This window comes from Trachurus japonicus, chromosome 4 (assembly GCF_045865225.1).
Source record: "Trachurus japonicus isolate A0001 chromosome 4, Traja_1.0".
In the NCBI taxonomy this organism is placed as follows: Eukaryota; Metazoa; Chordata; class Actinopteri; order Carangiformes; family Carangidae; genus Trachurus; species Trachurus japonicus.
The window spans coordinates 12,165,150-12,188,765 of NC_140910.1; the positions used below are offsets into that span (position 1 = coordinate 12,165,150).

Below are 23,616 nucleotides of genomic sequence, written 5' to 3' on the forward strand. Positions count from 1 at the left end.
GGGATCGCAATTACTGATAATGTGGGCTATCCGGTTTTGCTGGTGATACGCAGTAAGTGTGCAAAGGTTTAGATCTATCAGAAACCCTCCTGTCTTCAGACAAAGAAAAAAATCCTGTTGAAATATGACAAGATTTAAAACCTTTTGGATTTTGAGCAATTACATCGACAAAAAATGACACTAATTTCTCTCCAAAACAAGTCAAAAAGACTAATTACCCACTTGACGTCTCTTAGTTACCAATTATGAAAGTCAGACATCAGCCGAGCAGCATTTGATATATTAGATTTCACTTTTTTTTTGTCACAGCTTGCTGCCATCTACTTCAAACAGTGTATTGTTAAAAATGTTTGTGATAACGTGAAAATGCATCTTGACCCAGATCTGATGCATGTGTCACATATATTTTACATACCCCAGCTGTCACTGACACTGACACACACTGTCACTTCTCTGTCAGTGACCTAAATAATGCTGACAGCTGTATCATGGCTCCTACCTTTGCTGTTTCCGTCAGGACCTCTTAGGACCGTGCACTCCTCGATGACTCCGTAGGGTTCGAAGAGGCGGTAAACATCCTCCTCGGTCTGTTGTTTGTTCAGCATCCCCACAAACAACTTCCTGTCTTCTGGAACAAACAAAGAGACAAAATGTTAAATTTTAACTTTGACTGCAATTTATGAAAGTAATTCGAGGGGATACATGGGTGAAATCTCATCATTGTTAATAATAATAATAATAATAATAATAATAATAAACTTCATTAAAACACTAAACATACATTAGAAATGTAGCACAAACCCCACCACACCCAGACCCCCCACCCTTGTTGACGTCATCATCATGGACAGGCACTGAAGAAGGCAAAGCAAGGCAAGGCAATTTTATTTGTATAGCCCGTTTTTACACATGGGTTGTCTCAAAGGGCTTTACATGTCATCATAACAACATCCTCTGTCCTTAGACCCTCACATCCACTGAGGAAAAACTCCATGGAAAACCCTTTTAACAGGGAAAAATCGGAGGAGGGATCCCTCACCCAGGACGGACAGACGTGCAATAGATGTTGTTACAGACAAGAAAACAGTTTACAGTTTATGACACAGAATGTGCGAAATATGGAAAGAAGAGGTCTCTCTTCCACAGAAACAAACACAGCAACATGTTGGCAGAGCCTGGGTACAGTCGAGTAACTGTCTGGATTATTTAGCGCTGGTGGAACTGGAGTCACATTGTATTATCTGTTATCCAAGACTGATCATTTTAATCTCTAGTATAAGTGGGTTTAGTCCCATATGGGCCCATATACTGTAGCTGCTGGGGGTAAGTGAGTGGTCAGGGGCTGGAGGGAAAGAGCAGAGGGAAGACTAATGAAGAGGTTACACACACACAGTCAGACAGGGACACACACACGCACACACACACACACACTCTCTCTCTCAGGCACAGAGACCCAAGACAATGAGCAAGTCTTTGGTCCTTTAAAAGCACCAGAGGCTCCAGGCAGCTCCAACTTCCTATACACTGCACTGAACTGGCCAGAAAATCATGCTCTCTCCCTCTCTTTTACTCACTGTCTCCCGTGGTCTCTCGCTCTATTCATCTCTCCCGACTCTCTCTTTTCTGCTCCTCTTTTTCTCTCGCTGATTCTACATTTTTCCCCCTCATTTTTTTTTCAACTGCCTCCCTCCCTCCCTTCCTCTCTTTATCTCTCTCTTACTCTACTAATTGCTGCTGATCCAGTGTTTTTTTGTGTAGCCAGAGAAATATTTCAGTGTGCACTGGCGTGGCGAACAATGGTGTGTGTCTCTCCTGCGAGCAACAAAGGCTGGGAGACATGCCATGAATAACGCTGACTTTTCAATAGATAGCCTGTATGCTATTGAGTCCTGTTAAATGCTGTGGGATCTGATCTTTACCTTGACCTGACACACTGTGTTTACTGATGTACTCTGGCCTTGTATGATTAATGCTACAGTGCAGTGTGTCTCTGCTGGCAGCAGAAGCACTAAAACCTTCCCTTTGTACAGATTGTTTCTCCAACTCTGACCTGTGAAGTCACGGTGGAGCCACTGAGTGAGAGACGGGGTTGGCGGCGGCTGCTGCAAAGCGTCGGAGAGCGGCATGAATCGCTGCCAGAAGTCGTGCGGCCGTGTCAGGATAACTTGTGTTGACTACTGAGCATGTCGCATTGTTGTAATTTCCTGACCCAGACACAAGCCGATACCTACATTCCTGCAGCGGGCCGAGTGTACATGAACACGGCGCCCAGTTAGGGTTTCAGCACTCAGCACCACCAATGATGCACCTTTAAAATAATCACCCGTGTCAGAGCGTTGTCTAGGGAGGAGCGTCCCTGGTGCTGGCTCCTTATTGCAAGTGGCAGGATCAGAGGCAATGTATCAAAATGGAAGTGATGCAATGTGACATCTGTCAGGGTGGATTGGAGAGCATTTATCTGCAAAAAAAGGAAAGCCCTGAACTGGAAAATGAAAGGCCAAGATGGTCCTTCCTTTCGCTGGAGGGAGAATATAAATTCTGAGGTTGGATGGGGGAGATGAGTCGAGAAGAGGGGGAGGGGCCGGCCTGCACAAATTTCTCAGAGTGCCGCCAGACCACATCTCGCACACGCTCCCTCCTGTACACAGCCACACACAGCCACACAGCACACAGGACCACCCATGCAACCGCACACGTCCTTTGCTTACCCCTATACTTCTCCAACTCGCCTGCTCAAGTAGATGATGGGGGCTTGACAAGTTTTGAATTAATGCATGACCTTTATCAATTTCATTTGAGCGGCACTCTGACAATCACAATGCGAGCGGCTCACATGTGGCCTGCTTTAAAATACGACACTGCATCCATCCTTCAGCTGAAAGACTGCAAACTGGCAAGTCACCTCCAGCTGAATGGAATAATATTTATAGGACTCCAAGTATAACAGGATCATTGGCCACTATATATCACATCCCTGCGTGGTTCACAGTGAGCTACACACATGCCTGACACTGGAGTTGTGTTCAATACGTGGGCGTTTATTTTATTTTTTTATTTCTTGGGGATATCTGAAAATCTGAACACACATGCTGGATTTAACTGAAACGTAAGAATGATGTGACTTTTTATGGATTTTTTTTTATTATTTTTTTTACAGCAGTAGCATTTAGTCTGAGTTTTTCATCTGTGGCTGGGAGAGGGAGAGGGAGATGGAGTGCATGTTCTGAGTGTGCTTTGAAAACAAGCTAACCACGCATGAAAACAGATCATCTATGAGATCTGTTCCACAGTCTACAATTCTGCTGTGGCTGCTCTCAACTCAAATGCTACCTTGGGAATTCAGGTCTTGTTCATCGCCAGTAACATTATCTCATTTATCTACAACGCTGCAGCACAGGCAAGTGTGCAAACACACACACACACACATATATACACACACAAGGTGCTAAACACCTTCAGTCGAAATCACATGCACAAACTAGGATACCCTTTCACACCCTGACACAGAGGGTTGGATATGGCAGATCCCTCACTTACCACACACAGCATACACACAAACAAGCTCCATCTCCCGCTGTTAACTATCTCGTATCTATAGTGTATTGACTTTTTCTTTGGGGCAGCTATTCTTTAGATTAATGTTGTCTAACTTGTGTTGCTCAGACTACGGAACAAAAAGCTGTAGAGACTCACAGACACCCGCATGATGTATTGTTACTATCTCCCATCCACTGCTATACAAGCATCTCACCACCTCAGCCGTCACTCTTTTATCAGATTAACGTTATACTAATGGCTTAACTGCTGCTGGTTTTCTACTGTAGCCACTGCTAACTGCTACTGCTGGTGGCCGCGGAGGCAACACGCCATCAATAATCCTGCCTCTTCTGTTTGTTATCCTGCTGCAAAGCAAAGCTTAGTATACTGCGTGCGATATTCGTCAAAACTGGGGGAAAACAAAGGAGCATTTGTTGCATCTCGGCGGGGTTCCCTAACCAACCTACATTTTTACACACATTCCGAAATCCGGATATTTATCTTGACGTGTCTTTACTGGAGTTCTGGCCTCTTTGATCTGAGGATGGCAGTCAGAGATAGTCTCTGCAGAAACCTAGGCTCCTCAATGCTCAGATGAATTCAGCCTTTGCAATAGTTCAAGGGCACTCATCCTCAATCTGTAAGTCTGCCCCGTCCATGCAGTACAGAACATGCTGCATAAAATCTGTGTCCAGTGACATATTCCATATGTATGGAAACTGACCCCCCACTACCCTCCCTCACTGGGAGAAAAGATCTCCATACTCTGCAGAGCACTACAGCTGTCTGTGTTAGTCTTCATGTGTATGCGCAGGTAAAACAGCGGTGCCTTGGCTCCATTTAAGGGGATAATTAGCAACATTTTCGTAATTATTCCATAACTATTAGTCAATCACAAAAGTATGTCTTTCTCATACAACTCTGAAACATTCAGTGATGCAACGGCTGTTTTCCGTGTCTCTTTTGCAGCTTTCAAGAGCGGCTGAATCATCTTTCTGTTACAGCCTCTCTACCTGTGGTAAATGGTATAGATGAATACAAAATCAGATAAGAAATTATGGGCTGTTTTTTTTTTTTTTTTGCACTTACATCACAGCAAGAGCCGAGCCAACATTAATACCATCCCAAATTAGAGCGGCTCTCTGCTTTTGCATTTACACTGAAATGTCATCACCTAAACATTTCAGGGGTGTAATAACCACCGGCAAGTTAACTGTGATAACTGTGCAGCCTGCTGGCATTAAGATACATTTACAGCTCACCCTGCTAGAGTACTGTATCCAACTTTATTGTGACACACCACTGCTGTCCTGCAATTCACCCCCATCATGTTTAATTTACTCAGAGTTATTAAACAGATGCTTGTTTGGAATAAATGCATTGGAAATTAAACTTCAGAATAATGAAATGGCAGTGTGCTGCCTGGTTATACATACTGAAGATTACTGCGTCCATTTGGACCCTTTCAAATCAATATAAGCTTTTCAGTATGAGCGCATTGGCCTTGTGTGAAGTCTTTGAGTCACTGCGCACAAGCAAATTAAATCAGTAATATTTCATATCTCCGATCTTCATGCTGTAGTCTGACTATTACAGCACACGCACGGCTGACAGCACCATCATAATTCTTTACTTATGCACATGCTCCAGATCTCTATAGCACTCTCTTTTGTTACATAATGTTTAATTCCACTACAAGTTTGAAGGGTCTCCTGTCCATACACACACTGCAGCACAGTCCAGTGTACTAGAGACTTATTACTGTATGTTCCATGATAACGCTGCAGACTGCTGAGGATTTTGACAGTGAAATGAGACTTACTGAATAGCAATGGGGCAGAGTAGGAGTTTTGAAGCAACAAGAGAAAGAGGAAGAAGAAGAGAGAGAGCCAAGGGAAGCAGAGACGTAGAGGGAGAGAATGGAGGAGAGAAGGAAAGAGTGAATATGTTGGAGAGTGAGAATGATGTGCCCGTACTGTAAGTTACTGTGCATACAGTCCTGCAGCTCTTGATAAGCCAGGATGGATGGAAGAGGTGCACCACAGGAGTTGGTAAATCATTGTCAGGGGCTGTGGTGGTGGGTGGGTGGGAAGGAGGAAGGGAGGAGAATGGGGGTGAAGGTTAGAAGAGAAGCATACCAACTGCCTTAGGTGCTCTCTGGTTTTTCAAATGTTCCTTCCCTGTCTCTTTCTCAGTCGTTGCAACAGCAAGGGAGCAGAGATGGAGGGAGCGGGAGATATTGTGACAGAGGGCGCGAGAGTGCTATAGAGAAAAAGCACTTGTCACAAGGATGGGGGAGGTTGCTATGACAACTACTTATACAGCAGGCTGTCAGTCATGTTTCATTGGAGTTTGGAGAGGAGGAGAGGAATGAAGGGAGGAGAGGAGTTAGGGAAGGAGGGGTTGGAAAAGGGTCATTTCTCCATCTGTCTGCTGAGCCGGAGTGCAAATTTGACTGTCAGGCTTGGAGATAAGGACAAATTATGAACAATATTAGCTGGCCGATAAAAGGGAACAATAATGAATGGATAAATATATTAAAACCAAATGAGATAGCATCCAGGCAGAAACAGGGGCCCTGAGAAGCCATCCAGGTTTTCTCATTTGGAGGGTAAGATAAGAGCCGGAGAGAGGCTGTGAGGAGGGGAAGGATCCACCATATTAGAGCTAGCTGCTGTAGCGTACTTCCTTGTCAAAAGAAGGAAAGAAAGAATCAAAATCACTTTGTAGCCGGAATACCATACATACGTTGTGGCTTTCTCTCCCTCCTTCACAAGCCTATTATACTTCTCCAATGAGCAGGATGCCACACAATAACAGTGTCAGCATGTGTTCAAGCATAAAAAACACAGACAAAATGGAATGAAATTAATTAACCTTAAGAGATCACAGTGCTTAGCCAGTGGAATTTAATCCAATTTATTACATATAGGGATCTAACTAGGGTTGTGTTTGCATTAATGAGATTATGTGTATAGGGGGGGTGCATGCGTGCGTGCGTGCGCATGTACGGCACACAGGAGTGCATATGAAGTAGGCTACACCCTGTTGTGTATAGATGGGCTAAGGTCATGGTTCCCACCCTGCGTACAGTAAGGGATTAGCGGTGGGAATGGCAGAGACCGAGGAAGGAGGGAGTCTGAGGTTTGGCACAGCCTCCGGGTGAGAATAGCCTGCCAAATTAACTCCTGAATAATGAGCCTTTCATGTGCTGCGTTATCACCAGCGAGAGGACGGCCACGAATTTTGTCATAACGCTGGAGCCACTTCAGACAGAACCCAGTTAGTAGGTTCCACCAGCACACCTTCATCTGAGGAAGAAATGTGGGTTGATAGAATAGTTTGTTTACCAATTTCTAAAGTAAATGAGGACTCCTGTGTGTGTGTGTGTGTGTGTGTGTGTGTGTGTGTGTGTGTGTGTGTGTGTGTGTGTGTGTGTGTGTGTGTGTGTGTGTGTGTGTGTGTGTGCGTGTGCGTGTGCTGTATCTTGCAGCTGTCTTTTGAAGTTTGCATGCTAACCCACAGAGTTGACAGCACAAATTGTAAGGCCTACCATGCACCGGCCCTAATGAGGTAGCTTATTAGCGCTGTTTCCCTCACAACTTCGGAGCTGTTGCTTGGAAACAGCACTGCAAAGAAAACAATACTGTAGTTCTCGCTGAAAAGCCATCACACCCACTTATGCAAACACCAAAGTGAAGCATTATGGACTTCTATTGAAGCATATATAGGACAAAATAAAGAATGATTGTTAAACATACAATATTCCATTATGACTCTTGCCAGGTTGCTTGTTCTACATCTTAGGTGCATATTCACTCCGTGATTCGGTTTCCGCGCATTCCCGTTAACAGCCACCTGCTTCCGTGGCTCCAGCAGCACACACAGTGACACTGGTGTGTTTTCACGTCATAGTTTCATCATTTTGGTGTCAAGGCCACTCATTGGCAGCTCGGCCAGCAACCCATAAAAGCCATCAGTAAAAATGCCATTGAAGCAGTGCGTGGAGGGCCTTGATAGCCATGCTGCAGAAACAGCGCATCCCTCACCAAGCACTCCTCTGGGATGGATTAGGCCTCGCTGCTTTCACACACATGTAAAGATGCATAAACACACTCCCACAAGGCTGCTCATGTATGCACACACGCTGCAAACATGCGGGCAAGTGCACGCAAAGCAACCATAAAATTGTACAAACACGCACACATACAGTCTGTCATTGGGAAATAAAGCAGCTTGAAAGTACACACAACTTAAATGAACAGGCACACACACACAGAGCGTGCAGGCCCATATACAATCATACAATATCGAGAGGCAACTGAAACACTTTCTGCAAACAAACTATCTCCCGAGTGAGTGGGAGGTTGTGGTTGGTTAACTGTTGCATCACACGCCCTATAGCGTGTTAGTAAGGCCAAAGAACTTAAGATCAAACTATAATATGATGCCTCACAGCAGCCTCGCAGGAGAAGAGCTTCTACACATTTCCTCCTCGCACACCGACTGGGCCCATTCCATCTCAGAGGGAAATACTTTCTGGGCTGCTGGAAGAGAGGGTGATGGATATTATGCATGACACCTGAAAAACTCACCCACACGTCGGTTAAGTGCACATATGTGTTCCAATGCATGAACATGTAAAAATGTTCATACAACACACAGGACCTCCCTGTCTGTCACTCAATATTCTCCAAAGATCTCCGCAGATTTTATGCACCGGTGCAATCTAATGGCTGCTCTGCTATGTGCTGCTGGCTAGGGGGATTTCAGCTGCATCTTGGCTCTGCTGGAAGCCTTGAAAATACAATTACAGGCTTCTGACTTGGTTCTCCCCTCCTTAAATGCTCCACGTAAAACCTCTGAGGTGTGTAACCGCTGGCACGCATGTGTGTTCCGTGTGTTCCTTTCACCTCGCTTTCTGTACTGTTACAGCCGACTCGCGGCCCCTCGGCCGACAGCTTGCACCCCAGCTCAGACAGAGAACAGCTGAAAGGAAAGGAGGGGGAACATAAGGAGAAATTGCTTAAAATATTTTATCTCCACCATATACGTCTCAGCAAATTTACACTCAATATGATAACAAATGTGAAATATTACTCACAGCCTTGTGTCGACTTCAGTGTATTACGGCTATAGTCATAAATCCTGAAACTGCTGTGCAACATGTATATGTAGCTACTGTATATAAACATTTACAATATGCCAGCGCTATTTATATTTTCTCCCTTCATAATGCCATCTGAAGGGCATTTTGGCATCCGTTATGATATGGATTTTCTCCCCCCCACCCCCCCTCCTCATTTTCCTCTATCCCATTTATTGCCATTCTTTTTCTTCCGTCCAGATTGTGTTTCTATACAGTAGAATAGGCCTTTTACCTTTGGCAGTATTTAACACAGCGCTAGCCTGTTTCTTAATTATTTTCTCATCGCTCCACTGACACTGATTCATGAGGGTAATGTTGGACACACCCCCTCGGCCAGCCCCCTTAACCAACCCCCACCTGCCTTCTTCTCCATGCAGTTTCTCTCTCTTCCCTTCCTCTTCCTTCCAGCGGAGTTGCTCATACGTAGCTGCTCCTCCTATCATCGCTCTGACATATTTTTCTTTCTTTGTCTGTTCGCCCTTTTTTTTGTGCCATCTCCCTCTGCCGTACGTACTATCTCCATCTCTCTTCGTTCTCTCATATTACCTTGTGATTATCTTGGATGGTTAATGAGTTACCTTCATGGTAACTCATTAGACTTCATGGCTGCTCTCAAGTAATTACCTTTTTTCCTCATACGGAAGGACAAAATTGACTACAGCAAGAGACAACAAACTTCATTATACAGTGAGCCAAACCAAGCCCTATGTGATATCCTCACCCCTCCATGATCGTATTGTGAGTACAATACCAATATCCTCTCACCTCCTCACCTCTGGACAACTGCAATATTGTGAAATATAAACTCATGCTAGAACAAAAGCCCCTATCTGAGAAAAGACAATAGAAAGGTTGACAGTCAGGCAAAGCCGGAATGGAAGAAAACTATAAGATAATACTTAAAGGTTATGGTATTACTGCTCAATTACTGCAGACAGCAAAACAGAAATATCAAGGTGTAGATATGACAAAAGTAAGGACGAAGAGAAAATGTGAAAAGGGTGCATGAGGGAGAGAGAGAGAGAATGGAAGAGAGGAGGCTTAGGAGACAGAGAGCAAGGGGCCATGCCCAACTCCAGCTCAAGAGAGAGTGAGGATGTACCAGAATATGGGCTATCTCTCTGAAGCTTTGTCTGCAAGAGCAACTGAGCTGGCAGATGACTTTGCTGCACATGGACAAAAGAGGCTTACAGACCACCCTGCATGTCAGCTCTCTGCTGGCCCAAAGTGTGAGAGCTGTAGGGGAATATAGGGTGCACTGCAGGCCTCACCTGCCTAGACCTACACCGACCTGGGTGAAAAGTGGATTCAGATTTGCTGTATACGTATGTGTGGCATCAGCCAGCAGCTTCATTTTTCAGACACTTTAGCACAGAGCATCTCTTGACTGTGAAAAAAAAACTGCAGTGTTAACAGTTATAAGATGGAGGGAAATGCTGCATGAGGTAAAGTTGCAAATACATAAATAAATACATAAGCCCTAAAGCGTGTCACTGGTGTACTTTTATACTTTACCATTTCCATATTATTAGTTGGAACTGATTCTTGATGGGAGGCACGGTGCTAAACTTGGAGCTTTTCCACTCTCTGTGCTGTCGTGTGCTTTTTGTATGCATGGCCTCTGTAGTGCTGATGTGACTGCAGGGGGAGAGCCTAACCCTGTCAGTCACACTGACAGCCAGGCTGTCTTATCTGCTGTCTGTTGGCGATGGTGCACTTTAATTAGGCTAGAAGGTCAATCAGCACTTTTTTAGAAGATGGGATTCTACTGAAAGCTTTTCATATGTGGGACAGCCATAGTGTTTTGCTATAGCCTGAGGCAAGTGCGCATACAAGGCTCCCTTATACTCTCTATTCTAACTTTTTTTTTTGTTCCTACTTGTCTGAATAATCACATTTGCTTGTATCACATATTTCCACAGAGCCGTGCACTGCTAGACTAATGAAGTGCTGCCAAGATTTCCACAACATCTTGTATATTACATCTGAGAGGAAGGAAATGTGAATGATATACTGTAGGTATGCTTCACTGTCAAAGACCACCATAGCTATAACGATGAATATCATATACTGCTCATCTTTCCTGACACATACACTGCACTTGACCTGGTCTCTTGGTGTAAAGTGTAGTGTTTTTCAGAACTTTAATTATCGGTGTGAGAAGAGAAAGATGAGCTGTCATTATCATTAACGCTTATAAGTGGACTAACAAGGCAGAGGCAAGTTGTTCTTTTATAGAACTTTTTTCAACAATAATCCTGTATTAAGAGTATGGCAGGAAGATATGGTAAAAATATCATATCGTGATTTTTGACAGTAAAATCACGATCATAATTTTATCATAATTTTTTACATTGATTTCTAACTATCGGTTGTTGATCATTTTGCAAGTCACTCAACAGTGCAACCCAACAATCCCCTAAGTAAAAATATAACCCTTGAGGAAAATAAAACTATAGAGCATTTGGGCCAAAGAACCTTTCTGAACAGATTTTCATCAGTTTGTGCAATTTTGCCTTGTACTCGCGCCAAGTATAATGGACATTTAACAAGAACGCTGACAGGACACTCAGCATCAGACTGTTTTCCTTAACTCAAAAGTTACCATTGGATTTAAAAGGTACAAGAAAAAAAATGAAATGAAAATGAACTCCAATACACCAGCAACTCAAATAAAAAATATTAATAATACAAAATAATATTGTTAATGTTAGTCATAGAAAACACTGTGCTACTTTTGAGACTGATTCATTGAGAGATCAGCTGCACATGTTACCAGCAACAGCAGGTCAGATGAACTAACTAACGAACCAGCTAACAGTGAGTCATTACGTTTGTTGTTGTGCTTTCATTAATTAATTGACACGTCTGTAGAACTGCAGAGTGAAAGATGTTGTACAGACAAAAGCTCCTCTGGCTCCTCGGACAATTCACTATGATCAGTTGATCACTGTGTCTCAATGGCGGGCACGAAGCGGACTACCAAATGTCATTTGCCTAAAAAACCCTACTGCTAGAGCATAGATCAGCAATGGAAAGGTGTCCTATGATACTACGATCTCTCTGCGTTGGCAGATCGTCAACAGGTTCTAATCCTTCACAATCTAATATTGTCATATCGCCCACCCCTAATGAAGAGGAGGAGAAAAAAATTACCTCATGCTTTCATCTTCCTTTTTGATTTTTTATGCCCTTCCTGGATACAGTAAATACATTTCAATTTTCTTGCAGGGAAAGTTTTATGAGAAGCTGAAGCATCAATGATCAAACTGGCAGGTGAAAGAATCACAAAGAATCTCACAGAAAGCAAACAAAGTGAATCTTTATCCATCTGCAGTGCTGTAGTGATAGAAATATCAGAGCTGAAATTTCCAGCCCACTATGTGCCACCTGTTGGCAAGAAAAGCACCTGCAGCAGCAGTTTAGACCTGCATTTGTAGAGATGCAGCAGCCAGAGGCGAGCAAAGTAATAGCTTCTACAGGAGAGAGTGTCACCACTGTGGCACACGTCTGTCCACACCTAGTGATCCAAAGACCAGCACATTAAGGGAAGGAGGATGGAGACATAAACTGTCTGGCTGCCCATCCTGTGACACAAGTCTGCTGTTAGTGCAGCATCTCACTTCATGTTAAATGTAGAACATAATAGAACAGAACAAAATGAATACAGAATGGATAAAGATGAACAAATTAAACATAAGAAAAGCCAGCATTGTTGCAAGAATGAATCACAAAATCTACTCTATAAAAACTCTCACACACACTCTCACACACACTCTCACACACACAGCCACTCTCTTTGTCTCTCTCCTCTGCCCCACTCTCCTTGTCAGCCCATTTGTTTTAATTTCCAGAATATATTTTAGCTTGATATCTAATGAAACAAATATCTATATATTGAACACATCATCAAGAGTGGAGGGGGGGGGCTCCTCTTCTCCTCATCAGATGTCAGTCATTTTCACGTCGCTGTTTTACCTCGTGCATCAGATTTATCGGTTTTGTTTATTGTCATAGCAAATCATCCAGTGGCCTGGCAAGCAAAGACACATATTACAAGGCATCTGTTATCTGTTGATGAAACCACTGAGCTGTAAAGCTTCTTCTGGTTTTTGATTTTCCATGCTTAATACAATCTGTGTCCTGGAATATGATAGGTATGCGAGAGTGCAGAAATTCAGACCTGTCAAACCATCGCCTAATAGAATTGTACTGCAAAAGACAGACTTAATTCTCTCATCAACTTAGACTAAACTATCAGGCAGATGGCCTTTTCCTCTGGCACTCTATCTCCTCCTAGTTCTTGCTCTCTCTCTCTGGCAAACCTTACAGTAGGCATTTTAATTCCCCCTGTCCTTTACCTTTACCCGTCACCCCGGCAGTTTGGCCTGTTGCTTCGAGCCAAAACAAAATGAAATTTAAATTTCAGCTCAGAATAATTTAAGATGATCTTTCTATGCAGGGAGTCTCAACGATTTTGTAGTTTGGGTGCTGCCAATTGGACTTTCCATAAGCTCTTGCCTGTGGTGCTCTGGGATCACATTCAGTGTGATGTGAGTGTATGAGAAGGGGAAAGATGGGAGAGCGAGGGAGCATAGCATAGCCAATATCCACATGTATGCACACATGAGCACAGACACACAAACATAAACACACTGGCACATCAACAAGGCCATGCTCCAACTCTTGTACACTGAGCACCAGAGGGCTTTGTGTGCAAGGCTGAGAAATGCCATGTCAGCACGCACCACATGGAAGTTTAGAGAGGAGGGAGAAGCTAAACAGTATAAAAAAGGGAGCGTGTGATGAAAAATGCATGGAGGGGAGAAGGGGACAGTGGCTCCCTCTACACAGTTGTTGGCCAAGAAGCTCCTGCAGATGTGCTTCTCCTTTTTATCCAGTTGCCTCGACTGTAACTGTACTGCTGTACTGACTATGACCACACACCTGCAAACAGATGACAGACTCACAAAGTCACACAGACTGGACTCAGCTGCACAAACCCTACAATGACTAATGGCAACCACCTTAGATGTAAAGAATAATTACAAGTCATAATATATTTTGTTCATTTACTTGCTACCAGTTCTTGATGCCTAGAAAGAAAAGACAGCTGAGTTAGTTTACTAATTTCTTTCTAACACACATTACACACATCTGCATGCAATATCTAACTGATGCCAGAACAATGGAAGCTGAGTTGAAGGCTGTTTGACAAGCACATTTAAGTTACAGCCAGTCAAAGATTCCATGAGGTTATCCACAATACACTTGACAGGCTCCAGACTTTAGTTTAGTTTAGTTTATTTAGCACAATTTTAAAACAGTGCAAGGAGGGAACGAAGCCTAGGAGGCTTGTACAAAGTTCAACTCCCATCAACGAAGAATTACATGAACTCAAGTTAAACAATGAGAAATACTTTGTCAACAGGACACGGCTTTCCTACAACAGAGACATGAATGCAACAATTGGAAGTGAAGCTAGCATCTAGAAATAATAGCTTGCTGTGGCCACAAGAGGGCAGTACGTTATGAGATAAATGCAAACAGGCAACATAACATCCGAAGCTTAATGGGACGAGAGACACTGTTCTGAGATATAATATAATGTTCCCTGAAAGTAGAATAATGAGATGAACCTCCAGTGCACTTATGAAGTGCCTTGTATTTCGTCAAAGTGGACTGTGCCCGTGAACTCTCGAACCCAAACAGTTCCCTCAGAGCTAGCTAGATTATATTTATTATTAGGGAAATACACAAAAATTATCTTTAAAATCAAATTATATACAAATGATAATTTTGAAGATCCTTTCCTCTAATATATACCAAACTTACCACGCAAACAAAAATAAAAAAATAAAAAATCATCAATATGTTATTTCAAAGCAAAGCAAAGCAACCAATGCAGCCAGTGCTCAAAAGGGCTCCTGAAAACATATTTTTAGTTTGTGGATTGAAAAACCTGTAGACTATCAATTCTCAGTTTGGTGCTAGCTGTAATCAAAGAGGCCGTATTCTGCTCCATTCTCCCCAACAACCTCCACAGGACTCCTTAATCACTCAGCAGAGGTGATGTAACGATAGAGAAACACTGGTAATTAGACACCTACAGAACAACTCAATTAATTTCAACAACCTGAATCTTCCTGTCCAACTGTCATTTAACATATTTCAATCACTCAAGATGTCCGCAGGTACACACGATCAACAGTCATACAGTATTTGCAGGGGTTTTTGTACTGCAGATACTTTGAGTTCATTTCTTGTTTTCAGAAAACACTCTGATGGCTGGTGTCAGGTCAAGCTGTCAAAGAGTTTCTCCCATTGCTATGAAAACAGCATGTTGTCCTTTTCACTCCACAGCTGTCTGACAATGTTAATCTGCAGGAGAGGACCATGTTGACAGAACACATTATGTAGCTTTAGGGGGGAAAGGTTAGGCATCAACACAGAAACAGAATTTAAATCGGTAAACCTCTTATAAGGCATGAACTTTTGTGAGCAAATGCCCACTAGACATCACCCTGTCCTTTTAAATCAAAGCATTATGCCGTATACTGTATACACCGGCGACTTACTGCAGTTAATGCTTTAAGTAATGTCACTGTGTGTGTGTTATGTGTATATAATTGAATGTAGGTATGAAGCGTTGTGTTTGCACATAGTCACGTCGAGCTAGAAAATTGTTTTTAATCTTCTCGGAGCTCCATCAGCACTTTATCAGGCACGCCACCTTTACCTCGGGGAGGTTTGAGTGTGTTGCTGAAATGACTGGCAGAAATCAGCGACAAGGGGTGTCTGCATTTCAAATATCAATTGCTGCTGTCAGCGTGGTCTGGTATGGTGAGGGATTATCTGAAATTAGTTTAGTTAATTCACCATTTTAAAGGGCAGTTGCTTTGCCGCTGATTAGTTATTGTACACACTTGTCAATTAAGGATCCCTGGAGAGTTTCCCCCACGAGGATTGAAGCCCGCATCAAATGCACACACAGGGAGAGGAGACAAATAGCAACAGAGGGTCTGCAGCACAGAAGAGATAGAGGAAAATAAAATAATAAGGAAAAGGAAACGAGGCGCAGGATAGATTCTAGCACAGCCTGATGTGTTTCATATTGAAATTTGTGTTGTGCAATGTGAAATAAATGATTTTGTCTTGCTACAATTAGTTAGACACGGCCTCAGATTAAATTAAAGGGAAGGCATTAAATATTTCTCTGTGTCTGTGCAGAGGTGGGTGTTGTGAGGCGGAGGTGGTTATAGATGTTGTGAATTAGAAAAATCAATGTACGAGCCTTTGTACAAAGAGGCCAAGTGGAGGCCATCACATTGACCTCTCCACAGGTTTCTATTCCCATAGTTACTGTTGCTACGATACAGGGTTCAGCTCACCATGCTATAAATGGCCAGATAGAGAAACCCTGGTCAAAAAACCTGTCAGAGAACAAACGTGCACAGAAGTGCACACTGTGTTCTTAGACGGATGGGTAGGTTTACAGCTGAAGCTCATAGTTTTAATCCAACATTTATAATCAATTTTCATTTAAACATGGCTTCAATGCATTTATATAGGTTATAAACAAGAATGTATTTCCAATTTTCTCCAAGAAGTTTTTTTTTTTTTTTAATTGACTATGAGGTAAATATCTCAGCCCAAACACTACAAAAAAAACTTTACTTTTAGTTTATTCAGCACTGAACAAGCATTTCTCTGTTCCACATAATTAATTCATAAAGTGCGTTTCTGGTTAATCCACCAACCCATGGGGAAGAGTGAGAGACAATGTGCCAATTTTATTCAAGGATATGTAGTAAACACAGTCTTATTGGACAAAAAAAATAGGCCTTTTCAAACCTGCATGTTCAACAGACACATTTTTTGGAAAATCCAATTTTATCTGGGAAAAACAAACATCATGATATTTATAAGTTCAAAATGTTTGGGAGAAAAAAGGACTCTGGTTTTGAGCAAGAATACTATATCTTTAAACAAAAATAACAAAACAATTTTAGTTAGTGTGTGTGCCACATGTGTAGGTGTAACACCTACCAGATCCAGTAACACTTCAGTTCATCATCTCTCTTGTTCTTCAGTAGGACTGCAAGCTTTGAAACTCATGCTTTACAATATACCATGAATATGTACTGTATGTTTTGTCAGCACTCACTGATATTGCATTCAACAGTGGTTGTTAGTGTTGTTCTTGTTCTGTACTGCTCTTGTTTCTTAATCCCACCAGCTTGTTGAATAAAGTTAATTACATTCACCTTTCATTGCAGGTGGGAACCAGTCCCTGATTAGGTGTTTAAAATGAAAAAGCTACCCATTTAATCCTATTGGGGCCGTGGAGTTGCCACCTCTCATTCACTAATGCTCTGTCCCTCTTCTTTCTGTTAAAGATCCTCTGCAGTGAAAAACACTGTTTCCAAAGTTAAATGGGATTTTTGCAGCACTGAAACCTGACAAGTAAAGGTGTGACACCAGTTGTCCACAGATAACACATTTTATAGAGAACCAGCTCTGTTTGCAGAAACACTTTGAACATTAAATATCTCATACTGAACAGCTCAGGCTTCAGGTATGTAGCAATCAACAACAGACTTTCACATCCACTCAAGGTTTTTTACCTTTACATTTCACTTCAAGAGAGTGAAATTGTAGTGAGTGAGTTTTCTAAGTCACTTCAATGCAGACACTTTGCTCAAAGCCATTACGGGGAAATGAATATTAGAGTGAGCTACGTACACTAGGTTGCTTTTATGGATGAGAATCGGAGATGAGGACCGGCGCTCAACTGGAACTGGTCCTTGTCCTTGCAGAACAATGACGTCAAACTTGTGCGTCAACACTGCTAGATAGTCATGTTAGAGAGGAAGAAACAGTCCAAAATGTGACTTCATTTCACGACAGCCAGAGATCTAATGTCTGCAAAATGTTAATTTCATGTGAGGATGGCAAGGCCAGCAATATGCTGAAATATCTCTGCAAAAAGGGCTGCAGCCTGCAAAGGTAGATAAAAATCACTCAGCTTCAACTTCAACTTTAAATCTTACATAAGAAGTTTTTTCTTTTTTCTTTTTGCTCTTTTCAAACTATTTTTTGGCCACACACCTGGCTGTGTTGCATGAGCCACAGGATCTGAGTGGGAGCTAGAGGCTTCCCCCTGTGTGCAGCCGTCAGGCTATCATCTGCATGTGAGGTGTTAAAGGGACATCTGTAAATTGTAGCTACTGAAATAACACTCACTGGATAAGTCTCTGCATGCACATTGGTGACATGCTGTGCCACCCACCACAACAACTTCTCAACCTGTGGGAAACACCGTGATTAAACAGTGCAGCTTTTACAAGCCTGAGTCATGTGCATGCCTTTTCCTCTGTACAAAATTGATTTGAATCAATAAAGAATCAGACCAATAAGCAGAATCGATAATAGCACTTGTATCAATAAAATCCCACCAACTCACATCCCTAGGGGCTTTCACTGAAAAAAGGTAAGGTTAGCACCACCACTAGCATCCACATATCGGATATGTCTGTGCAAAGAATTATATCAGACTAACAGTACATTGAATATTAGTGTGTCGTGCCAAACTACCTTCACTAACTTTGCTGTTCCTCTAATATCTCACCCCCTTGGCCAAATGTAAAATATCCCAGCAAGCAATCCAACAAAATTTGACCCAATGTTCTCCTTGTAAAAGCGGAGCTGGCCCCATGTGCACAGAGGGAGGGCAAACAGCAAAGTACAATGCAAATCAATGTGGTCTAAAATCACAGGGGTGAACGCAACCTTTGGCACTGGAGGACGGTATTATTAGAGAGGCCAAAGTCAGAGCAGTCATTTAACTGTCCTGACAGTAACTGCTCTTCCTATTAGTTTCAGTGCGGACTCATGAAAATGCAGATGGGGGGGGGGGCAAGATAAAAAAAACAGCAGAAAAATGAAATAATAGTGTTTCCACAATTTCCAATTCAATTTTCTCTCACTGACCTGCAGTAACAAGAGAAATCAATGCAGCAGGGAGTAAACCATTTTGAATTGAGAAAAAAACCAAAAGACTGTCTTTGTTTTGGAAGATCACTCAGCGAAAAATAAATCACTCAGGAGGAAAATACCGGCACTTTTGATGTCTGCAGAAGTAGACACTAACCCAGACATACGCACTCTTCTTCAAGTGTGTAAAAAAATTCTGGATTTCCACTTACACATGCATACAAACAAGCAAAAAGAAGCAAATTAACCTCAAGTGTTTCAGTAGAAGCTGATGCAACAGAGAAAATTTGTGCCAATGTCATTAAAGAGAACCAACAGCTATTTCCCTCTATTTCCTGCCACACCTTGTGTTTATAGTCCGTGCAAAAGGAAGCAAACTGAAAGATCTCTGCCTTTCTCTTCACCTAAGGCAAAACCCATCCATCACCGGTGTTGTCAACACAACAATCTGGCCTGTAGGATCGTGCTGTGTACACCCTTTCCAGGTTTAAATTAAACCCTTGATCAGAGGTGTTACCTGGGATTAATGCAGGTGCCTCCATTGAACACGGGAGGCTTAGACAAGAAATCCAGCTCAGAATTATAGCCACAACTTCTCTCTATAGACATCAAAGACGAAGAGGTAATAGGGAAAAGAAAGGGAGAGAATAAGTACTGTCTCCATGGCAGCCGGTGTTGGACACATTGCTCCCTGAGACTGTTAGAGCATCACATCTGGCCTCTTCAATGAGCGAGTAGGCTTAGAGCTGCACCGTGTCCTAAATTTAGAGAAACAATAGAGTAAAATGACAAACAACAAACACAAATGATGAACATGGCATCGATTTATCCAGCACTTCTTTGTGCAAATTAATGTGACAGATTTAATTATCTGTAATCACTGAGTCTGTTTAATCTATCAATCTTAAGGGATGTTTAACATGAGATGCCATTTCATAGACACACAAGATGAAATATTATTCCAACCAATCCCACACAAACAACAAACAATCATGTTGCTTAGGTTTACAATTGTACTACTACAACTTCACTATATGGTGAAGTGTTTGTATGAAAAGTGCTGTAAAGTCTGGTCGATTGTGACTGATTCAAAACAAGGTAATATTAGTCCAAGGTTGGCATGTGTCACACTTACTCATACACTGTAAAACAAGTGTGAAAACATTCATGCTGCAATCACACTCTCCAGAGTAACTGTTTGCCTGTGAGTGAGTGAGCTGTTATGTCAAGAGAAGTGCACACAACCACTTACAGCAGAGAGGTGATTGGCCTGTTTTCTTTAACATCGCAACTTTAAAGTAGATGCAAGTGCACCATCCTTACATGAAGTGGTCAAACATGAAGGTACCACACAGCAGAGGAAACAATTGAAACAATTATTCAGGAGATGGTCGATTAACAGAAAATCAGTACGCACCAGCAAGCACCACACATTTTACTGGCTGACTTTGTTGCAACAAACAGAACTAGTGTAATTACACACATTTTGACACAAATATCAGGATGTGGGCAGCAGATTAAGGTGAGTGATTTGACTTATATTCCATGTGACATGGATTTTGATTAAATGAAGCCTGTGAAAGCCACAAACTACTCAGTAATTGTGAATAGTTTGGAGTGCAAGAACACAAAGGATCCCAATCTGAGAAGACTGAAAACGGCCCTGATGGCATTATAACTCTGTAACTCTCTAAATTTGCCAAGGTCCAGATAATCTTTGTTTTTCGGCCACGCTCGTTCTTAAACTCATGTCAAACTATTGGGTAAGGTTCCTTTTTCACATATCTTCAGCCAACAAACCAACACCTGTCTTCACAGCCAAGAAAGGGACCTTTACTTTGAAAGTGTGTCTGGAAGAAAATGGAGGAAGGTGACCACAGAACAGGAGGGGAAAAAAGGCCAAATAACTGTTGAAGCGTGAAAGTCTGAAAAATTTCTTTCCCCTTTCCTCTTGAAGCAAAAAAGGAAGAAGAAGAAGAAGAAAAAAGCTTTTGAGGTCGAAAGATTGTGAAATGTTACTTTTCATCTCCCTTTTTTGACGCACAAGGCGACCTGAAAAGCTGTGGTTACAGCAGTTTAGTAACCATCCCATTTCAAAATTGAGGTCTTTTTAGATGTTGTGTGCCATTCAGACCTCCTGGGATTCTCTGTAGTCTGCTGGATGAGTTGTGCCATGTCTACGGATGGGATGAAATAGTGAAAAGCTTTTTTATACCGTCACTTTTTTCCTTCTTTACCAACCATAGCTTAAGCTGGAACCATGCAGAGTGTCTATAGTGCCGCTTAAAGTCTGATCTTTTCTCATATGAATGAATCCGCTATCCCACTATCTCCTCTTACTCGGTTTCTCCTTTCATCATATTTTTTGATACATAGCCGATACATTCAGCTGTACATTGATATTCATGATGTTATTTCTCCATGTATGGCAATATCATGTTGTATGTATTTTTATGTCTTTCCTCAACTCTGTCGTTGAGTATGTTCTGTTGCCTTTGTTGGTCATTTCCAAGCTCTTGAGACATACAGTGAGTGTTTAGGCTGCTCAATGTTTTATCTGCAGTGACAAATAACTGTTGAGAAGCAACAAAACACAGCAGATACAGATACAGAACAGAGCCTTTGATGCGGCAGCAATGCAGAATGAAATAGCAGTAAAGAGACAGATGTTATAAACCACTCACTTAATTTGCTCCAGAGCAGTTTACCTCCATCTTATTAAGGTTGTTAAACTGGACAGAGAGCGTTGCACAGAAATGTTATGTCTCCCCTACATAAAAACTCATCTTCTCATCACAAGAGCCTCCCAAGACTATTGTCTTCACTCATCAGTGGATGTTCAACAAACCATCTTAAAAAAACACCACTAAGATTACTCCTGTCAGCCGACGTCTGAAGTGTACATTATGGTAATGCAACCATCAGAAAAAATATTATATTTCTTGATTCTTACTTAACCTTCTTCCCAACCTCACCCATCTTCAGCTCCAAGAGACAATTTAGACTCGTCCTTGGCTCAAAGGCAGCACCACTTAAAATACCTTTAGATTTGGTGCACACACACACATCAAAGAGACCAGAAGCTTATTTTCAAGTATTTTTCACCCCGAGGCTAGGAGCTACTTCTGAGGCCGCTGTATTCCCTGTAAATAGCTCGGTTTTCTGTTCCACAGATCCCAGCAAAGCACCATCTACCAGAGAGCTGTGGGCATGGGCCTCCGTGCTCTCTTATCACTAGGGGTAACCGGGAAAAAAATCACTGTGCATAATAGTTCTGCCAATTGCTTTCCTAAGGTGTTGATCAGTAACGCTCACAACAACTAAACTCATCTTAAGTCTGCCGGGGCAAAGGCGTGCAGAGTATGTTGTGCCCCTCGCCTTTGAAAGATTAAACTTCTAGTTGTGTGTTTGATGGCGCAACCCTGTGATGTGCTCGAAGTTTCTGAGCATTCTGAGTCTCTTTTATCAAGTGATCTTGTGAGGAGCTAGAAAACAACATACTGTACTACAGTACTGTAAGGGATAGGTCACGACAAGGATTTCACGTCAGGTGCCATTATACTTCAAATTAGTTTTTAAACACAGGCATAAATGATTTCCTACAAGATATTCCTACAAGAGGTAGAATCAAACTTTATTATAGCTTCATGTGCATTAAATGGTTTGAACACACACTCTCTGGCCAATCATTGAGCACTCAATGTCCGAGGGATATTCTCATTTGTACCTGACTGGATACTATGAATATATATTTATAAAAGTGACAAAGAAAAGGACAAGGTAGCAACTGTAGTGTGATGTGTGACGTGACTTTGCTCAATGTCTCCCCTCTGTGATCCTGCCAAAATTGGTCGGATCCGGCTCAGCTCAGAAATTGACCAGGCTGAGTATAATTATTGGAAAGAATAGAAGAAAAAAAAAATGGGCCAAGACTTGAATGTCAGAAACTCTGCCTTCGCTGTCTCTTTCAAACAGCATCAATCAACATTAAAGATAATAGTACCTTCACTTGGTAGCGGAAATGTGCCTTAAAAGAGAGCTGTCTCCGTCTACTGTGCCTATTGCTTTGTCTGAGATCATCCCTTCCACAGCGATGCCCTTCTCCTTAATAATGACTGCTGCCAGCCAGCGACTCTGATGCCTCCGAGTGCATGGCATCATTCATACGAAGACTGCTTGCTGTGATTAGTCCGATGCCCTAAACCATATATGGAAATTCATTTTAAATGTCCTTTAAAAACCCATAAAACATCCAAATTGACTTGGGGCTGCCATGCTGTAGGGTGCTGCTAATCAGTTCCCTCTATGGTCCATTTAGCCTCTGTGTCATTAAAGATAATACAAATAAAATAAGTGTTAAACATGGAGGCACTTTGAATCCTTCCCCCAAAAGAAAAAAAAAAAAAGCCTCTGCTCACCAACTGTCAATAATTTGCGCTAGCAGATTTTTTTTCTTTCTTTTTTTTTTTAGTTTCCCACGCCTGCAGTGTATTTGTGCTGAACAAATTCCAGTTAATTACAAGGCAAAAGGTACAAAATGTGCTCTGTGACCATTACAATCCTGTTTGCTATGCTCAGCAAGGATGCATCACTCATCACACCCACACAGACACTCGCACACGCACAGATAAATGAAAACACAGATATGAAGACTCCGGTTAACACATACACAGGTTTTGTGTGAGCCACACGCATGCACATTGTTTTATATCTCTCCTGATTAGACACAAGCGCCGTTTTTAATCTCTCAGCTTCACGCAGATGTAAAATTTCAACACTTTGCTCTACCCTCTCTTGACTTTGACCAATATTGTGAGATAGCAGTATTCCAGCAATGGAACTTTAATGAAAGGTTTTGCAACGAGGCATCGACGCTTGGTTGATCTAATGAGATTCCTAACTGTTTCTGCCATCTGCCAGACCCAAGTCATGAC

At 42.1% G+C, this 23,616-nt stretch overlaps 1 protein-coding gene across 16 annotated transcripts in view; it reads right to left on the minus strand.

Annotated features, from left to right (window-relative positions):
- The window catches only part of celf5a (cugbp, Elav-like family member 5a), a 200,246-nt gene that overhangs the window by 38,026 nt on the left and 138,604 nt on the right, over positions 1 to 23,616 (minus strand). For 15 of the 16 annotated variants that reach the window (XM_085773940.1, XM_085773951.1, XM_085773952.1 and 12 more), the window contains exon 4: positions 500 to 628. In XM_085773940.1, the coding sequence (XP_085630066.1) occupies positions 500 to 628 (129 nt within the window). The remainder of the gene's footprint in view (positions 1 to 499; positions 629 to 23,616) is intronic. The other variant, XM_085773939.1, reaches the window with a different exon arrangement.